Source organism: Maniola hyperantus, chromosome 5 (genome assembly GCF_902806685.2).
Source record: "Maniola hyperantus chromosome 5, iAphHyp1.2, whole genome shotgun sequence".
NCBI lineage: Eukaryota > Metazoa > Arthropoda > Insecta > Lepidoptera > Nymphalidae > Maniola > Maniola hyperantus.
This window is the reverse complement of record NC_048540.1, coordinates 2448974-2468728: the sequence shown is the minus strand read 5'-3', so window position 1 is coordinate 2468728 and position 19755 is coordinate 2448974. Positions and strand designations below refer to the sequence as shown.

Sequence of the window (19755 nt, the reverse complement as noted above, 5' to 3'; positions counted from 1 at the left end):
TCCTACACATGGCTCGTGAAGTTTCGCTTAAATTAACGCCCTAGTGGCATAATGTACAAAGATTAGCGTATTTATATTGAATAAGTCCCTTTAACCCGTTTTTAAATCCCATAAACTTTGTTAAGCCAACTTAGTTGTTAATAGTCGCTATTCGGGTAAAGCTAAATAAATGTATAGTGTATCTCTTTCTTCCCACTTAAATCAGAAAAGGGCAGAATGACTGAGTCGTGCAAGTATTCATCGTGAAATGAATACAAGCAAACTTACAAAAAATTTGTATCGAAAAAAAAATCTTTTTTTGAAATTGTGCACTAAACTGTCATTATAATTTTTAAAAAGTCACGTCGACTTATTTAAAAAACTAAAATTTTGTATGTTTCTTGTAGTAGAAAGAAGAGGTGCACTAATCTTTAGTTTAGTTTTGATTTCGAAGCGAAATAGGACACAATATAAAGATTTTTCAATTGGAATGCCTGTTGATGATTTTGTGATAATTTGTAGCAGGAAGTTGGATGACAATCTACTTACTTTTTATACGTATGTGATAAAAAAAATTCATAGTGCTAAAAATTTCCAGAGTTGCCGAATAATTGATTAATATTGACTAAACGCATGTTAGTCGATTTTCTACAGCAAAATAGATCGGTTTAAAATATTTAACGATAAAGAATTTTGACACTTATGATGATTTCAAATAGAAAATCGAGTTAAATCAGATCAGATTTAACTCGATTTTCTATTTGAAATCGATGTATCGATGATGCTGACAACACTAAAATACTTTTTAAGTAAAAGTAAGAAAAGTATTGATGCCTATGATTCGAGTTTTTTTTCAATTGACATACTACTTTTACTATGTGAGAAATTCCAATTTTCAACTCGAATAGGTAGATTAGATACCTATATTAAATATTTTGTTTAAAAAAATAAGTAGGATTTATTATGCAAAATACAAGTTCAAAATAAGCCATATTTGAAAGAAATGTACAATTTTTATTTGAATGCAAACTAGCGCAAACCAGAATTTGGTATCTGGTGTTATTGGTATTAATCCATCAAATGAATGTTTAAAATCTATTTAATATATATGAATTAAATGAAAGGGTGTGCAAATTTAATGTAGATTTATAGTTCAGGTCAATTTCGACTAGTTAAATAGAAATTCTGAAGTAGTACCGAATTAGTTTAATTTTTCCTCTCTTCTAAATAATGTTCTTTATCCTACTTAGATTTTTTCTACTAAGTATTTCCGGATTAATTAATACTAGTAATCAAATTTGCAATTTGATGAGCGCTTTTTATAGAAAACTTCATAAACTAAAATCTGAAGCTAAATTGGCTTCAAAGTACAAATAATTGTAAAAAAAAATAGTTCATTACATTAATATCATCACATGGGTGTGGAATAAGTTTATTCATTTGGTGGGTTGGCATAGTCATTCGTTTTTGACATTGCAATGTTTAATTATTGTATTAAGTATTATACTTTAATTTTTCTTAACTCCCAAAGTGCAGTAGACATTTCAATGTCTATCAAAAGTGGCCCATTCGCAATGCCTTTATAGGCTTAAGGCGTTTATATATTCTATAAGTATACCTTTTCTCCACAACAGATATTGGCCCAATAATCGAAAGTTCATACTTATTATATTTTGTAACGGATTAAAATTGTACATATGATTAATGTGTTATGTGAATTTTTAAAAAATGTTGACCGTTTTGTAGGAGTTTAGTTTGGTACGAATATTCATCACCTAGCGCTTACCATAATTAATTATTTATTGGTGCTTGTCTATTTTTGTAAAGGGTATACAGTTTCTGTATTTTTTTTAACAAAAATGTGGTTTCAATGTTTTAACTGTCACAATTACAATTATTGTTGTTCCATGTAAAAATATGCAAGAATTTTTTATATTTAATTGGAAACCTATATATTAAATCCAATTTATTATTGGCATTTATTTATTTTACATATGTGTTTGTTTAATTTTTTGTAACAAGATAATTTAGATCAGCCTAGCTAGACAAATTAAAGTGAAAACATACTTTTAATAAGAAATGCGACTTCAAAAATTCTTATAAAGGGGCTTTCTATTAAGCTAAAAATATAGCTAACTGGTGTAATTGGTTGAATCTACAACATTGCTACAAGCAGTGCATTGTATAGTAAGTATTATATTCACAGTTGGATTTTCAGAGAGTGTGAGCCAAATATTGAGATTGTCTCAATGTAGCTGTCAAGTCAGACTTTGGCGTCAAGGCCTCCCCTGCAGGTCGAGGCTCAGAACCACAGTTAGACAGCTTCAATGTGACAATCGCTATCACCTTGGCTGACACTCCCACTGTTGTCTGTTGCAATGATGATAATCACAACTTCAGTGCTTTGCCCCTCTGAATAACACATAGGCTACTTGTCCGTGATCACCGTCGCGTTGCGTGTTAAAAGTATCTTTTCCTTTAGCAATCACAGTTCCATGATATTTCAAGAACAAATTTTATAAGTATATTTTTATGGAAACGTTTTGTGATTACAGTGTTCTGAAAAGTGTGAAACATCTAAGGTATTGTAATCTACAACATAAAGTCTAAATTATTCTTGCAATAATAATTAATTTGTATTTTCTGGGCAAATAAAGCATTAATGCATTATAACTTGTTTTGTTTTATTTTACTTGACTATTCTCAATCAATACCTGTGTAAATTCGCGTTCATTCGCGTTGTAGGTGACAGGTAAAGGGGACTTAAATAAAAAGAGGAATTAAATAATCCCAAGGGATTGGTATAAATTCGTGGCCGCACTGTAAAGTTGGAAGAACTTAGACGGTTATGATCAAACGTGATTTTGATCATAACCGGTTAAGTACAATAGGTATAGGATCGTATCTACAAGTGAATTAATCAAACGAATGGAGACAGAATGAAATAACGTGCTTACGTGTGTAAGATTGATTTTACATATTATTATTGATTACGGGGACTGTTAGGTACCGTAGGTAGTTAACAGCTAATATAATTTTTAACTACCTACCCGACATTTCGTTATGTTACGTTAAAAAGGTTAAAAATAGAAAGAATAAAGCTGAAGACGTAGTTAATAGGTATGTATTACAATTTCCGGTTTAAGAATGGTTAGTTTTAGCGGTATTAATAATGGATGGATGTATTTTTTCGTTACTTTTAACGTGAACATAACGTTTTTGGGAATCGATTAATTTTCTATCAATTATTAATCGATTCAATCAAAATAAAGTTTCTGAACACAACAGCTGACTTTGAAGTTTTTTTTTGACAATGACTTTGACGTTTCAAATTGACTATTCACATTGCTTTGTTGTGCATTTTTTGTTTTTTATTATAAATAAATATGGATTTAATTGATAGTGATATTCGCCAATGGGACGTGAACGACGTAAGGGAACAGTTTGGCGACAGCCTGATGTTACTTCCTTCTAATGATAACATCAAAGAACTACAAACTATTCTACGGGATAAGTAAGTCAGGTTACTTTTACCATACTTTCGCTACTCAACACAACAGCTACCTATTTATTGATTCCTATCTCATAAAATTGTGTTTGCATTGGTCAAGCGGTAGATAGATTTTCCGGGATGAAAAGTAGGCTTAGTCACTCTCCAGGTCCTTTAACTAAATCCATGCAAAAAATCACGCCGATGCGGCATGATTGAAAGGCCAAACCAACAAACAAACACACTTTCGCATTTATAATATTAGTATAATTACACTAATTAATATGCCATTATCCTGACTGACTTTGCTTTGGTGGAATATCTAAAAATTCTTTCTTAGTGCACAATATCAAGTTACATATAGTACCTATTATATTGTATGATATAGTAATATACCCAGTTACTATATCAGTCAGTCAGTTTATATAATACTAGCAAAATTATTTAAATTGGTTTAGTAGTTTCCAAGTTTATCAATTACAAACAAACAAACAAATCTTTCCTCTTTATCATATTAGTATAGAAATATAGATAGAACTGATGCCTGTGCCTTGTCCTTGTGATTTAGGTTGATGTTAAAAATCTATGCAATGCAATGCACGCTATATCTGTACCCATCAAGATCAGACCAATGGTTTTTTTTCCTGGTAGAAGGTAATCTTCATGAATGTCAATTGACATGCCCAGACTTCACTGAGGTTCTCTCGGTGACCTACGGACAAAAACCTCCTGCCTTGTCTGGGCTGATGACCAAAGACCAATGGTTGTGTGGTGAAAAGATAACAGACACAGACACACTTTCATGTTAGGATGAATTCTAATAAAAACCACTACATTCAAATTTAATTAAATATTTTAGCACAATTTACAGAAACACGTCTCGCAGTGATTTCAAGTTCTACGCAGACCGTTTAATCAGACTCGTAATAGAAGAGAGTCTGAACAAGTTGCCGTTCACCGACTGTGAGGTGGTGACCCCCACGGGAGCCCTATACAAGGGATTAAAGTATGGGTCTGGGAACTGTGGGGTTTCTATTGTCCGTTCGGGAGAAGCCATGGAGCAGGTATGCAAAATATTGTTCTATCTCTGAAACTAAGTAAACTTTAAAGTGGTGATAATAAAAAGAATACCCAGCTGAGTTTGTTGTGGGCTCTTCTCAGACCTAGGCGCGTTTGGAACCCTCGTAGCTTTAAGTCTGCGTAATAATTATCACCACTAGGTATTCTTACAAATACAACAACTGACAATCAAAAAGAGTAACTTATTATCTATTTTGAATAAATCATTTGACTTTGACTTTGACTTATACTTTTAATTATCCAAAACCAACTAAGTAGTCCACGAATTTAAATTTAAATTTAAATATACTGGGGCTATAATTGCATTTTTAAGATCTTTTTTTAGGCTATTTTTATCCCAATTCAAGCCTGTATTGGATCAACTTAACTGGTTTGAAAAATCATCATAACAACCCCTCGCTGGCCAACTTCTGAGCACGGTTCACCTCTCAGAATGAGAAGGGTTTAGGCCATAGTCCACCGTACTAGCTAAGGGCAGATTTGCTGACTTCACACACGTTTGAAAACATTATGGAGAACTTGACATGCAGGTTTCCTCTCAAACCTTTAACCGGACCCTCAAATATAAGGAAGACTCGCTACATATTAACAACTAGGCTATCATATTTCAAACATACAATATTTATTACAATATTTTAAATTTTTTCTTGCTCATTTTAAGGGTCTTCGCGACTGCTGCCGCTCCATACGCATAGGCAAGATTCTAGTGGAAAGCGACAATGACACCCACGAAGCACACGTTGTGTACGCCAAGTTCCCTGAAGACATCTCTCGGCGGCAAGTCCTGCTGATGTACCCTATTATGTCCACTGGCAATACTGTTAAACAGGTAAAGACTCCCTAGTTATACATAGAGAATTAGACTTTTTTGATATAGCCAGCCAGGATCGTGTCACGCGGCGGCGTAACATAAGTTTTACGCGATAGAAAGGAAAGACAGGCTTTCGATCGTCTTCGATTATTTTCGTGAACAATTGGTTTAAACAGATTCTGCTAAATTTTCCGTTTTCCTGTGGGAACATGTTGTTTTCTGGGAAGAAAGTAGCCTATGTCCGCTCCGGAAGTATAACCTACCAATGTATCAAATTTCATCAAAACCGACTAAAATGGGCCCTAAATTAATTAAAAAATTAAATTAATAAATAATATTATGTCAGAGAGGAAAGACATTTCAGTCGAAGTTTGAAGGTGTGAATAAAGTGGTTATTCTAAAAGGCTGTCAGATTGTGAAGTCTTGTGTGATGTCTACAGGTATTTTTTACCCCCTATTAAAGAAAGTGTATATTTCCAGGCAGTAAACGTCCTAACGCAACATGGCGTGAAGGAAGAACACATAATACTCTCGAACTATTCTGCACGCCGGCGGCCGCGCAGGCCGTAGTGGACTATGTACCTAAGATGAAAATACTCACCTCAGAGCTCCACCCCGTTGCGCCCAATCACTTTGGACAGAAGTACTTCGGCACCGACTGATATGAAGACGACTTTTAGTTTTATCATAATAATAATTATTATTATACACTATTAATTTTACGTTAGAGTTAAATACAGTAAGAAGTCAATAGTGAAATTTTTATTTAGGTGATTTTTTTTAGCATTAAATTAAAACCTATTAATGTATGAATAGGACAATTTTTAAGTTGTGACGCCGAATACTTGGATACCTCTTAAAATTGAGGACCTCCTAAATATATTAAAAAGTAAATCTAAGTATTAAATTGATAAACTTTTTTTTACCTCATTGAGATACTTAGTGACAACCTTTGAATTTGCTCAAACTTAAGACAGTTCAAATATAAATCTGTCTCGTTTTATTTTAACTATGTCTTAAGTTCACTAAGTATGAGCAAACACAAAGTCAAAATCCGCTCTATAGATCTCTCAGCCTTAGAAACACAATAACTTAAGTTAGTGATGCTGAATACTGTAAAGCACCTTTATTTATCCTAGATTTATCTATTTTCCAAAATTTTGAAGACCCTTATAAAAAACAATAATCAATGAAATTGCTTTGCAACAATGAATAAGCTTTACAATGCATATTAATTAGTGCTAAAAAGTTAGCACAAATGTACCTATGTATTCAAAAAATATATTCTGACCTGCTAACATATTTATTAAACTAAAATTTTATTAGGTACTTATGATATTTTAACTAAGTTTCTCAGTATTTTTAAGGAATTATAATTAAGTAAAAATTTTAATTTTATGCAATGTTTTCTGCCATAATATTGATAGCTTGTTTAAAAAAATCTTACTATGGACTTATTATAATTTTTTAAATATGTAAATTTTGTGGCAATATTTGTATATTTCTTGTAAAATTCAATTCATTGTAAGATGAACATTTACATAAAAGGAAAAAAAACAGTATATTGATTCAACAAGTTATTTTTCTCTTTTAAAACCCCTTTAAAATCACTGGCTATTTTAACTTGAAGCTCAAATTAGTATTTTAATTAACTACAATCACCCTACATTAAGAAACTTTGCCACTTATAAATGAGAGAGAATAAGGGACCAAGGAAACTACCTCGCTAGACTCCAAAAATCAAGTCAACAAAAAATATTTTATATTTTGCATTTTATAATTAAATTTTTTTTCATACCTACCTTGTAAGTTCTTGTCAGCTTAATTATTGGGAAAGGGAATTAGAGAACAAGCAAATAATACAAACGGTAAAGTTACTTTCGATCATTTAATTCAGTTTTTCATAGTTTTATTACAATCTAACTATGGGTAGATACAAGTTTTATTAGATCAGATCACACAGCTAAGCAATTTAAAAGTGTATATTATTATAAATTAATCTTTTAACATTTCAATAATTTAAACCCTTAATAAATACCCTTACAAAGTGTTCCCCTTTCATTGCGTGGTCGTTCCGCGAACTGCGATCTTAAAACACACATGTTATTCGAAGGCTGAGATCTATAGAGCTTACTTGACTATGCTTAAACTTTGAGTTAAAACGAGACAGATTTATGGCAGACACATAACTCTGTCGCTTTTTAACCGTGTCTTAAGTCTTTAAGTCAAAGTATGCTTCATAGATCTCAGCCTTAGAACACAAGTCTAACGCTAAAAAAATAGTATTCATTATTATTTAAAAATAGATATATAACATTCGATTACATTATCGTAACGAGACGTCCTCGTCTGAGGACTAAAATATTTTATATTTTATTCATTTATTAGTAAAAACTAGGACGACTGACGTCACTTAACGATTTAGTGTTAGGAAGCTTCGGCCGATGTAGTATGGCAATACTGGACTTGCATATTTGACATCGGCATTCCCTCTCATGAGAGCATGAGTAAATAAATACTTAAATAATATAAACATACATTACTTTGTAGATAAAATTACACTTACACTTAATGTTACGCTGTTTAAACAATGACAAGCACTTATATTATAATAATAATAATAATATATGAAAAACTTTAAATTCGCCTGGCAATACTTCACCAGGTGTTCAAGCGTTGTATGTTTTTAAATATAAATGATTGTAACATTACATACAACATAAAAAATATACTCGAATTGACTTAGATATGTTATTAAGGATCGTGTGAATTGCACTAGTAAATTGACGAATACAAGTCATACCTAAGGGACTAATACACAGCCAAAGCGAAATTATATGGCGCGTAAAATACTGTTATCTATACATATACAATTATACATTTTCACGGCTGCGATTAGTAACAATACTATAATACGTAAAGTAAAAGTACAAAAACAAAGATATAAACACCTTAAATCATTAATCGAGTAGAAAAGAAGCGAAATTAAATATTTGTGCATTCACATTTCCATATTTAATAAGTAGGTATATTTTATATATTTTTTTGTGATTTTTTCTCGTTTTTGTATAAAAATATTATCGTCAACAACTTGATGTAACAGACTACTACGGTTTGACCTTAGTGAACATTTTGTCGGCAAGGTCGAAAAGTTGGTCGCTTGGCATATCCTTTGTTTTGAAAACGCACCAGTCTCTCGCGTTTGCGACTAACGGGAGGACAGTGTTGTCCCTACACAAGTACAACAGACAAAAACATTTTAGTCACAGTTTTTTTGGTTTTTAAGCACACCTGAAGCAGGGAAGCGGTCGCTAACTAATCCAGTTAGATGAACATTTAAAGTTTAAATATCGACTAGGGTAACGTTAATTCCAAGATGACGTGTTCACTTTAACGTATCATATTTCGATCATGCGGAAATATCGTACGATTAAAATGCAGCTGTGATGGAAAATTTACAGCGTCAGACGAACCGCCCATAAAGGGAACAAGCGAGCTGGTCACAATTTATTTCATTTAAAATACATGGACGTTACAGGAATTATCTGGTATAATAAAATTAGAGATCGAAGAATAGGTACCCCGTACCAGACATTCAGGTGGTGTGGATAAAAGTTTCTAGTGTGAAGTACGATAATAAATTAAGGGCAGAGAACAACTGCTCAAAATATCATACGAAATTTTATACCGATCTAATTATTCCCGGTATTTTTAACCGGGCCTACATAATGACCCAGTTTCAAATACCGGAATTATGTATGTTGGTGATTTTGGGTGACCATGCTGTCTGCGAAGTGATACGTTGATTAGTGCAACAGAGACGTGACGAGAGAATGATGTGCGTTAGAGCAGCAGCGAGTAATTATCTTTTTCAGATAGGAAGTCCCTTTTGGCACAAATAGAGGTGAACATTCTTCGAATACCTATTCGATCCGTCGCAAATATACCAATGTATTTAAATGGCAATTGGCAATTATAATATACTTATCTAACGGTTATTCGGAAGCTGGCAGGCTTTGTTCCGAATACCCATTATAATATTTACTAGTAGTACCTACCCAAGTTTTGTTTTAACAATAAGCATAAAAGCGCAAGCATAAGTATGTAGATCCGATGAAAAATAACTACATATTTGTTCTGAGACAAGGTCTAAAACGAGACCGCGCTTATCTATAAAATGTCTATTCACTTTAAAGGTTCTCTTTCGAATATGCGACAGGTCACGGAGGCGGAACGCCGTTCCACATCTTAGCGGACTAACTCAAGTAATTCAAAGTTCAATTACCAAACCTTAGCAGACCAGATATAAGTTTGGAAATATGCAAAAGGGAGTAGTAAAGTGAAGAAGGGGGTTTACATGAGCTGCTCCTTGGGCGCAGGTCGGGACACACGATGTCCTGCTCCACGACGATTAAAGCCCTTGCCGACGAGGGAGTGCTTGCAGTGCGCGCAGATGAAGCAGTCATTGTGCCAGTGTCGGTCCTCGAACGAGATGAAGCGCGTGCCGCCGATGCCTGCAAGCACGCACATACGTAGGTTAGCTGATGAACGTTATGGAACAATCGTGATCTTCAAAATTAGTAGGAAACAGCCCCCCGATTGCGTCAGAAAAACGTATTCATTGTAATCGTAGTTGTCAAAAAATTCTGCCCTTTGATTGGTAGATTCGCTGTTTACATTTTTTCAAAGCCAATGAAAGGGCCAGAATTTGTTGACGATTATGTTGGATAACGACGATTTTCACGTTATTCTTATACAAATGGGCAGTTTGAAGATTCACGTTTTGAAGAACTGTGATTTTTGGTTCAATACGGACCCTCGACAGCAGTGAAGGCGGATATATTTGTGCATTGATTTGTGTTTTTTAAAGGATATTAAGCATGTTGACTTCCAGAACTCGGTACAGGTATAGCCGGCTGGGGTTTGAATCATCTACCTCTGGATTAGTTAAACTGCTCCCTTGAACAATGTGCTTTGGAGACTGTAAATTTACCTGTTAATTTACCCCGTTATTCTAAGATGCTCCACTTTCTTGATATAATTGTCCCATTATTAACTGGTCTGTCGTGAGGTTAGCAAACTGTCATACGTTAAGACTCACCAGTGATGGGCTTGGAGCAAGACGTGCAGCGCTTCGCGAACAGCTCTCCGAAGCACTCGGCGCAGTAGGGCTTCTCGTCGCGCGACGTGAAGCGCTGTCCCGCTAGCGAGGTGTTGCAGTTTGTGCAAGTGAAGCACTCGCGGTGCCATGGCTCGTTCTTGTATGGACGCCGCCTTGCGTTATTATCTGGAAGCAAATGCGAAGAAGAATGGTTACTAAAACATCATCGTCGTTACTAACCAGATTAAAATCCTCGTAATCTTGACCAGAATATAAAAAAAAACTTGCCGATTGCTCCGTGCTATTGCAACATTATTGCGCAGTAGATCTCCTGCTCGCGCGGGATGAAAGCTCTTTGTACGAATGGGGGATCTTGGCACCCTAATGTCGAGGTTGTTAGCGAAATTCATCATACCCTGTTACACTGTGATTCCAACATCAACATACCTTGTTGCATTTGACGCAGCGCGTGGGCGAACTTGTCCTCATAACAGCCAGGGCAGTAGATTTCTTGCTCGCGCGGAATGAAGCTCTTGTGCGAATAGGGATCTTGCACCCTAATGTCGAGGTTGTTAGCGAAATCATCATACCCTGTTAGACTGCGATTGTAAACATTTAACATACCTTGTTGCATTTGGACGCAGCGCGTGGCGAACTTGTCCTCGTAACAGCCGGCGCAGTAGATCTCCTGCTCGCGCGGGATGAAGCTCTTAGTGCCAATGGGGTTCTTGCACACCACGCAACAGAAACACTTCTCGTGCCACTGTCGCGTTTTGTACTCCATCTTCTTGGTACCTGGAACAATTAAGACAATTCTATTAAATTTTAGAAACAGTGCCACAGCTTGGCTATCAAACAGTTTGAAGGAACTATCTTTGTAGCCATCCCTAAGATAAATATCTGGATCAAGATGGAAAGTTTCCATTGGAGTTAAAATTACATCGATGGAACTTTATGACTTGGAGACTCTAGGTTTTAAATAATCTCTACTCTCGGAAGAATTGATAGGATTCTATGCAAAATACAAAAGTCTGCCCTATGTTAACTTTTGTTCTACTTTTTTTTGATATTAAACTGTGGAATTTGAACCATTTTATTGAGTAGGTAAACTTTTAGGTAGGAGGAACTTACTCACGAACATAATATCCTATATCATTTTCTACGCAACCTTCAAACTTCACAAATAAGATGCCGACAAATTTTACGTTCGTTTTCAGTTATTACGTATAGAACTTTTATACTTATAGAAAGTATAGCTTATAACATTAGAAGGCAAAGCTAAATCTATGGCAGTTAGCTAACGCGTCATTGAACAAAAACGATCTTTTTACTTTTCCTAAAATCTTTATAAACTTTGAAGGGATTTCGGTGAAACTATAGGGAGATATGTAGACGTACTTAAAACCTTGATCGATTCTGGTAAAATATGAAAAAAATATTGTCATGAAGATTTTAAAAACAAAAATAAACTTCGATCGCTTCCAACTCTTAATTAATTAAGAAAAAATGTACTTTTATTCGCCAATGTAATTTAAAACAGCATAGCTCATTAAAATATCGAATTCGGGGAAACGCAAGGTGATTAACAATAAAATAAAATATTCTCGCTGCTACCGGTCCAGGACTTCATGATCCTTGAACAACGGCTAAGTGAAAAAATGATCAATGTACTTGTTTTTCACTTGACTTCCAAAATTGGGTAGGTAATTTATTCGTATAGCGTAAGCGTATATATCGTACTAGCTTATGCTCACCATACCCCCTTTGAATTTTATATATTCAGATTATGTTTAGAAAAACCAATTTCGTTTGGTCCAATTCTAAACCGTGGTAATATTGGTGGTCCGAAATTGGTAGTAATCGGTTTTCCCAAAATTTTAAATTCAGTAGATTGAAGAAATACGAACTTTTCAAATGTGAGGTTATAGTACAAAATTGGTGGTTCGATGTGTAGCAATGATGAAGTCTTTAACCTTACAGACTATCCAACATGGACGATCCAAACGCTGTTCCGTACTTTCAACTACGAATATTGATCGATTTTTCATGTCTGTTATGGGTTGGTCGAGACGAAAGCCGCCGACTTATAGAATATTTTTATTCAAACTTTACAAATATAGGTACTTTTGAATCGTCAAATGCATCTACCACACCTTGTTCAGATGCCTTTCCTACCGATAAAAAGCAGCAAGAAACTCGGCGGTTGCTTTTTTCGAAGATTTGATATTATCAATGTTATTCCGCCTAATTGCAGTTGCAGTACGCTCTTTTTATAATAATACATAGTTGTTGAATATCTGTTGAAGGCTTTATAATATCATTCGTGGCACAAAAACTATCCATATCTGGTAATGACTTCATTTTTAGTAAGATAATGGTTCAAGATGGATGATGTAACCTAAATTGTTATAAGAAATCATCAGACCTTATGGGTGCGGTCCGTGGGTGCTAAATATTCGCAGTTAAGATAAATTGTGCGGATCGGTACGGTTCGTTAAAATTAACTATAGAAATCAATAATGAATTAATCGTGAATTAAGTACCCACGTCTCTTAGATAACGGTGGTTTTTAGGGTTCCGTACCTCACATCTTAACTTATAATTTCTTATTTATAATTTGCTTTGTATTTTTAAATTTATCTTTACCTTTACAACTTTTATTTTATCACCGTTATGCGAAACAATAGAATAGGTTCGTGTACTGCGAATCGTTCGTCGATCGTAAATTGGTATCGATGGCGACTAGCGTGATGGTGAAGGTTCAGAATTTAATACGTCCTTGAAAACCATGGTACCAGCTTGCATGTGGCATTGACACTACAGGATATTTGGCCGGTGCACGCAAATCTGTGCATTGTTCAATTCCGAAGGTTCCGAGAACCGATTTGTTCGATTTGTCAAGTTCATTATTGATAGTGTACCGTTTTATAACATCCTCAATGCCATTTAGGGTTTTAAACTATCGTAAGTGATTTCCATTATACATATTTCACACCCGGCCTTTACTCACGTGTTTAGTCGACGTTAGCCCGACTAGTTTCGAACCCATCCGGGGTCCTTTTTCAAAGGGAGTCAGTTCGCTCGCACGTTGCGGGAGAGGGGGAGGGCGGGGCGGGGGGGGGGGGACGTCAGGTAAACACGTGAGTAAAGCCGGGTGTGAGATTTGCAATTATGCATTTTCATTGGACCTACTTTTATTTCTGACTAGCTGCCCCGACGAACTTCGTACCGCGTAACAGACTTTTTTTCAGGATCTTTTTTTAAAATTTCTCTCCGTAAGAACCATCCTCGTACTTCAAGGAATATTATAAAAAAAGAATTAGAGAAATCGGTTCAGCTGTTCTCGAGATTTGCGATCAGCGATTCATCGATTCATCGATTTAGCGATTCATTTTTATATATAGAGACTAGTTCAAGCCCTGTATGAATTTTGAATTTTTTTTGAAAAAAGCTCATCACTTCCCATTAGGTGTGATCGTGGCCAAGTGTGCGCTTATATCTTAAACAAAAGAACCGACTGAAGGATTCCTTGGTGCTGGAAGAGCGAACCAACGCGCGGATAATGCAGTTGTTGATTTGCTGGTGGAAACCCCAGGATTTCAGCGACGCAAGACTGATCTGTGGAAATTCTTGTAGAGACTATAGTGAACGTCTATCGTATAAAACTGTATAGAAATCGACAAAAAGTTCAAAACTTTGTCTTATATCAAGTTCAACGACTTAGTGTATTGTGTCTATCACAACTTACATTATATTATTATCTTTAGCCGGAGTTAATGGCCGAACTTCGACGGGTATAAGTTTCAGATCGCGTGACCAACGACACCGTGCCATAGTTTAAATAACTTACAGTTGGGAAATGATCGCGATTTTTATAATTACTAGCTTATGCCCGCGACTTCATCTGCGTGGACTACACAAATTTCAAACCCCTATTTCACCCCCTTAGGGGTGAATTTTCAAAAATCCTTTCTTAGCGGATGCCTACGTCATAATAGCTATCTGCATGCCAAATTCCAGCTCGATCCGTCCAGTAGTTTGAGCTGTGCGTTGATAGATCAGTCAGTCAGTCACGTTTTCCTTTAATATATTTAGATTCCTAGTAGCACACTTTGGTAAACCTGGTAAAATGTTGGAGCAAGTAAAATCCATTTTGGAAAAAGGACTTTCAAATTTCAATATCCCTCCTTTATACGAACCAATAAATAAATCCAATTATTTCGTGTGTTGAGTGTAGAGATGTAGCTCAAATATTTTCATGAAATACACTCTGTCCTATTGTCAAAAATAGGTTATGGATGTACACTGCACGCAAAATATTATTTAAATAACAACTAAGCAGGGGACGGATTGGCGTGATAAGATGTCACATTTTTAGGGTTCCGTACCTCAAAGGAAAAACGGAACCCTTATAGGATCACTTTGTTGTCTGTCTGTCTGTCTGTCTGTCTGTCTGTCTGTCTGTCAAGAAACCTACATGGGTACTTCCCGTTGACCTAGAATCATAAAATTTGGCAGGTAGGTAGATCTTATAGCTGTATATTTGGGGAAAAATCTGAAAACCGTGAATTTAGGGTTAGATCACACAAAAAAAATTAAACTGTGGTCATGAACTAATAATTAGTATTTTCAACTTTCGAAGTGAGTGACTATATACAGTGGGGTATCATATGAAAGGTCTTCACCTGTACATTCTAAAACAGATTTTATGTATTTTTTATGCATCATAGTTTTTGAATTATCGTGCAAAATGTCGAAAAAATACGACTGTAGTACGGAACCCTCATTGCGCGAGCCTGACTCGCACTTGGCGGTTTTTATTTATAAGTTATCATCACGCTCGTCATCAGTATATTTTTTTCACTTATTGTAAAGTTTTTGGTACAAATTAAATTAAAATTAAAAGTGCCGTTAATCAACCACGCATGTACAAAGGTCAGAAGCTATTATTGGCCTTAAAATAAAATAAATAAATAAGCCTTTTTATTAACTGAAAAATATAAATATGTAGGTATACACAGAATCAAATTTTCTAGTAGCTAGGTACTCACACTTTCATACTTTACTTAGTTGAAACAAAAATTTATGTTCTATGCTTATTTCCTTATTTTTAAACTTTCAGTGATTTTTACAACTAATCAAGATAAAGAATACACGATTTATAGACGTTTTACCTCATTGTTACCTAGGAAGGTACATCAAAACATTAGAGAACTTTTTTAATCAATGAGATAAGTTGAACTTCTAACAATGTATTTAGATGACGTAAATTATTCTATTTTATATAGGAACATTAAATAATATTTGAATCTAGGACGACATAGGTATTAACGTTTTTAGAAGGACAACTTAATTATGCGGTTATAGAATAATTTACATTTTCAACATTAAAAAAAAAAAAAAAAAAAAATATTTACTTATTCTAACACAATAGATACCTACCCATTACATTTAAGCCTACTATATATAAAAATTATTACTTATCTAGACTATTTTATATTTTCACAGATATTTTAAAAAGATTTGTGCATTTATTTCAGTAAGTAAAGTAAGTAGGTATAATTATACCTACTTATTGGCCTTATCACAAAAAAATAACAAGCTTTGAAGCATATACCTATTTATTTCAAACCTGACAGATTTCCGTTGCAAAAACTTTCAAAGCCAATTTATTGAACCTTTTTTGTTCGTAAATCGATTTCTATTTACTTAATTATTTCAAAAACAAAAATTCACATAACTAATTTTTTGTGCTCGTAACTGCTTCTCTCTTGTCTTGTGTGGCAGAATATACGGAAAAAACTAAATAATGAAATGAAATGATGCTAAGTACCTTTAGGTACTATTATGCCACGAACACACAACCTGCTTGGTAACGTAAAACTGTACAATTGTTAAACAGTGTCACCCGAGTCATGTATTTGTTCTTGTTCAAGTTCGGTACATTTGTATTCACGGATCAGATTGTTGGGGCCGATATTGACTTATTCTGTTTCGCCTTCGGTATTTTGTATCGTATTAAAATTTTGCATGGTTTTCCTTTGTTTTAGCAAGCCTTAAAGATTATTTTCAGAGATATTAAATGGTAGTTTTGCATACGCTTCAAGTTTTTTATTCTTATTACTATGAAAACTCGTCAACCACTGACCTACTTTAGAAATTTATTGTTTTTTTTTTACAGAATTTTAAATGTTTAGTAACTTTATTGCATCTTATGTGATATACCATAGGTATATGCATATATAGATATGCCATAGGCAGTGGCGTGCACAGGGTTGAAGCCAGGGTAGGCACTAGTTAAGTAAGAGCCTGTTTACTGGCAGGTCATTATTAAAAATATGCATTGAGCTATTCAACTGGGTAAGCAGTGCATTTATGCCTCTATGACCTGCACGCCACTGGCCATAGGTATGTATGACTAACTAGCTAATGCCCGGCATGCGTTACCTACAGATTGCAATGCGATTTTCGACCTTTTTTTACGTTGATCAGAAACATTTCTGCAATGTCCAACAACAACTGTACAAAGTTTTGAATCAATCGGATGAACGATGCACAAACGCAAACGATACCTGACCTATGTACCGAACAGACATTCATTTTTATATAAGTACTAAAATGATTTCGAGCCAGGTATTAGAAACGGCTAGATGTAAGCAACATGAGGTACACTGTAGGCCGTCTGCTGACGGCATTAGAGTAGATTTCTAGCGCAAAGAATCAGCCTGGCTATTTAGCGCGGAAATGCAGCCAGTTCCTAGGCACAATCACGGCTAACTTATTTACTTAAAAAAACTTTTAGTTTTCAAATAACAAAATAAAAAAACAGTAAGTACCCACCTACTTAATCAATAAAATCAGATTATTAACCTAGCTTTCTGCATAATACAGGTGCTTATTAATTTACATAGAGCCATCAATTCTGCTCCATATAAAGAGCATAAATGAAGGTAGCCGCAATAAAGAGCTATTACAAGTGAGTTATTGCGTAGTTAAGCTCGTGTTGGTCCAGTGGGCACATTTGCAAGCCAAATGGGTTTAGTCCTTGCCATGAAACAGGCCAGAACAAATCAGTTATCTGTATTTTATATATAAAATTCAAAGTCCTGACTGACTGACTTATATATCACACACAGCCTTATTAACCACTGGTCCTAAAGACATGAAATTTGGAGGGTTTGTTCTTTGTATAGAGTAGGTATCCAATAAGAATGGATTTTCAAAATTCCACCCCTAAGTGGGTTAAATGGGGGTTTGAAATTTATGAAGTACACGCGGACGAACTCGCGAGCATAAGTACCTATGTATTGATTCGACACTACAATCTTTCTCCGGTCATGTTGGACACAGAAATAAATTGCATCCCGGGGACAGACATAGCTTACTTTTCGTCCCGGAAAATCAAATATGTAGTTTCTATCCATGGGATTTTCCAAAACCTAAATCCACGTTCACGATGTCGCGGGCAGCATCTATTTCGAAGTCGATGGAAAAAGCTAGTCTTCATTTTACTATACAAGATTATTACTGTCCACCCACTCATTCACACTACAAATTATGCATTTGGTCCACTTTCCCTAAAAGGTATCTCGACAGTTGAGTTGAGATCTCGTAGCCTCGTCGTATTAGCACGAGATAACTCGACTCACTTCACACGGATTTATATTTTAGTTTAGGTAAGAGGTTTAAAGACTATTGTGTTTTTTTTTCTAATGTACCTGACTCACTCACTCACTCTCACTTAGTCTTTAGTCCATACCCCATACTCCATCCAAATATTATAAATGTGAAAGTGTGGGTCCGTCTGTCTGCTAGCTTTTTCACGGCAGATGGTTTTTGACGTTTGATACATAATATGTAGGTACTTATCTGATTTAGGATATAGGTTACTTTTTATCCCGGAAAATGAAAGCGTTCCCACGGGAATCTTAAAAATCTAAATCCAATAAATATGATTTTTTCAATTTATAGACTAGCGCTTGGATGCAATCAGACCTGTGGCAAGTGATGTGCAGCCTAAGTAGATGGAGCGTGCTTGCCTAGAAGATGCCTATTCACTCTTGAATTGAAGGTACCCTTATTATGATTGGAGGGGAAAAACTGATGAAGGGTGTTCCAAATCTTGTTTGGCAGTTACTAGATAGAAATCTAATCACATTATTCGACGTGACCCGAAATCCGATCCCATAATGTAGGTACAACTGTAAAACCCCACAAAGTAAATAAGTCAGTGCACTACACAGTTTACCCACGAGTGAAAGTCTCGGCTCTAACAGGAATAGAATACAATACACCACAATGGTATTAAGTTTCCCTTTAAAGCTACATGCGCACTAGGCAAGTCGCGGCGACCAGTGACATCTAGTTATTCATATGCATACTAATATCCATACTCAATACTAAAAATAATTATAAATGCGATGTATCTGCCTGTCTGCTAACCTTTCAGAACCCACCCATTCAACCGATTTGACGAAATTTGGTACAGCGCTAGCTTGCATTCCGGGGAAGCACATAGGCTTTTTATCCCGGAAAATCAAAGAGTTCCGCGGGCATCAGCTAGTAAAAAATATAAAAGAGGAAAATATTTAACTCTGGGAGATAATGTCGTATGTATATTTGCACATCATTGCAATTTATATAAGATAAAGCGTCGCATAAATAAAATTAACAATGCAATCGTCTACATTACCTAAATCAAAATCAAAACGTAAGCCTGCCTGCAAAGCCTGTCTATTGTTTATTTATAAAGGAACCAGTCGACCTCTAGATTTTATTGTGGCCTAAAGGCTTGAGTTCAAAATTCTTCGCCTACAATACCACAGCTTAACGAATTATACAGTGCAACATAACGTAGAAATTTTCTCAGAAAGAATCATTATAATCATCATCATTATCAACCGATAGACGATAAGTATACCTATAGGACGATAGGTCTCTAGTAGGGACTTCCAGACGTCACTGTTTTGCGTCGGCTGAATCCAGCGGCTCTCTGCAACCCGTTTGACGGCGCCTGTCCACCTAATGGGTGGTCTTCCAACGCTGCATCTTTTTTTATTTATTCAGATACAAGTACAGCCACATACTATTGGATTTAAAAAAAATTCGTTGCTATGGTCATTCAGGAAGACGTACGTCCCGTCCCATACGTCTAAATCTTTTTTTTGAATCCAGATACAAGTTAGCTCTTGACTGCAATCTCACCTGGTGGTAAGTGATGATGCAATCTAAGATGGAAGTGGACTAACCTGGAAGGGGTATGGCCTTCCGGTGTGAGGTCGCCATTTCGTAGGA

The 19755-nt window shown here is 35.3% G+C and overlaps 2 protein-coding genes across 2 annotated transcripts in view; one reads left to right on the top strand and one right to left on the bottom strand.

Annotated features, from left to right (window-relative positions):
* The first annotated feature begins 3309 nt into the window (after positions 1–3309).
* kri (uracil phosphoribosyltransferase krishah) lies at positions 3310–8281 on the top strand. The gene is given in 5 exon segments (XM_034968541.2): positions 3310–3493; positions 4341–4533; positions 5211–5378; positions 5841–5895; positions 5898–8281. Coding segments are annotated over 5 exon segments (669 nt in total). The 5' UTR covers positions 3310–3365; the 3' UTR covers positions 6023–8281.
* Positions 7230–19755, bottom strand: part of LOC117982478 (uncharacterized) — a 112664-nt gene continuing 100138 nt past the window's right edge. The window contains 8 exon segments of the mRNA XM_069498652.1: positions 7230–8591; positions 9718–9737; positions 9740–9772; positions 9774–9874; positions 10462–10626; positions 10629–10647; positions 11086–11097; positions 11099–11256. Of these exon segments, the coding sequence (XP_069354753.1) occupies positions 8468–8591; positions 9718–9737; positions 9740–9772; positions 9774–9874; positions 10462–10626; positions 10629–10647; positions 11086–11097; positions 11099–11256 (632 nt within the window). The 3' untranslated portion in view covers positions 7230–8467.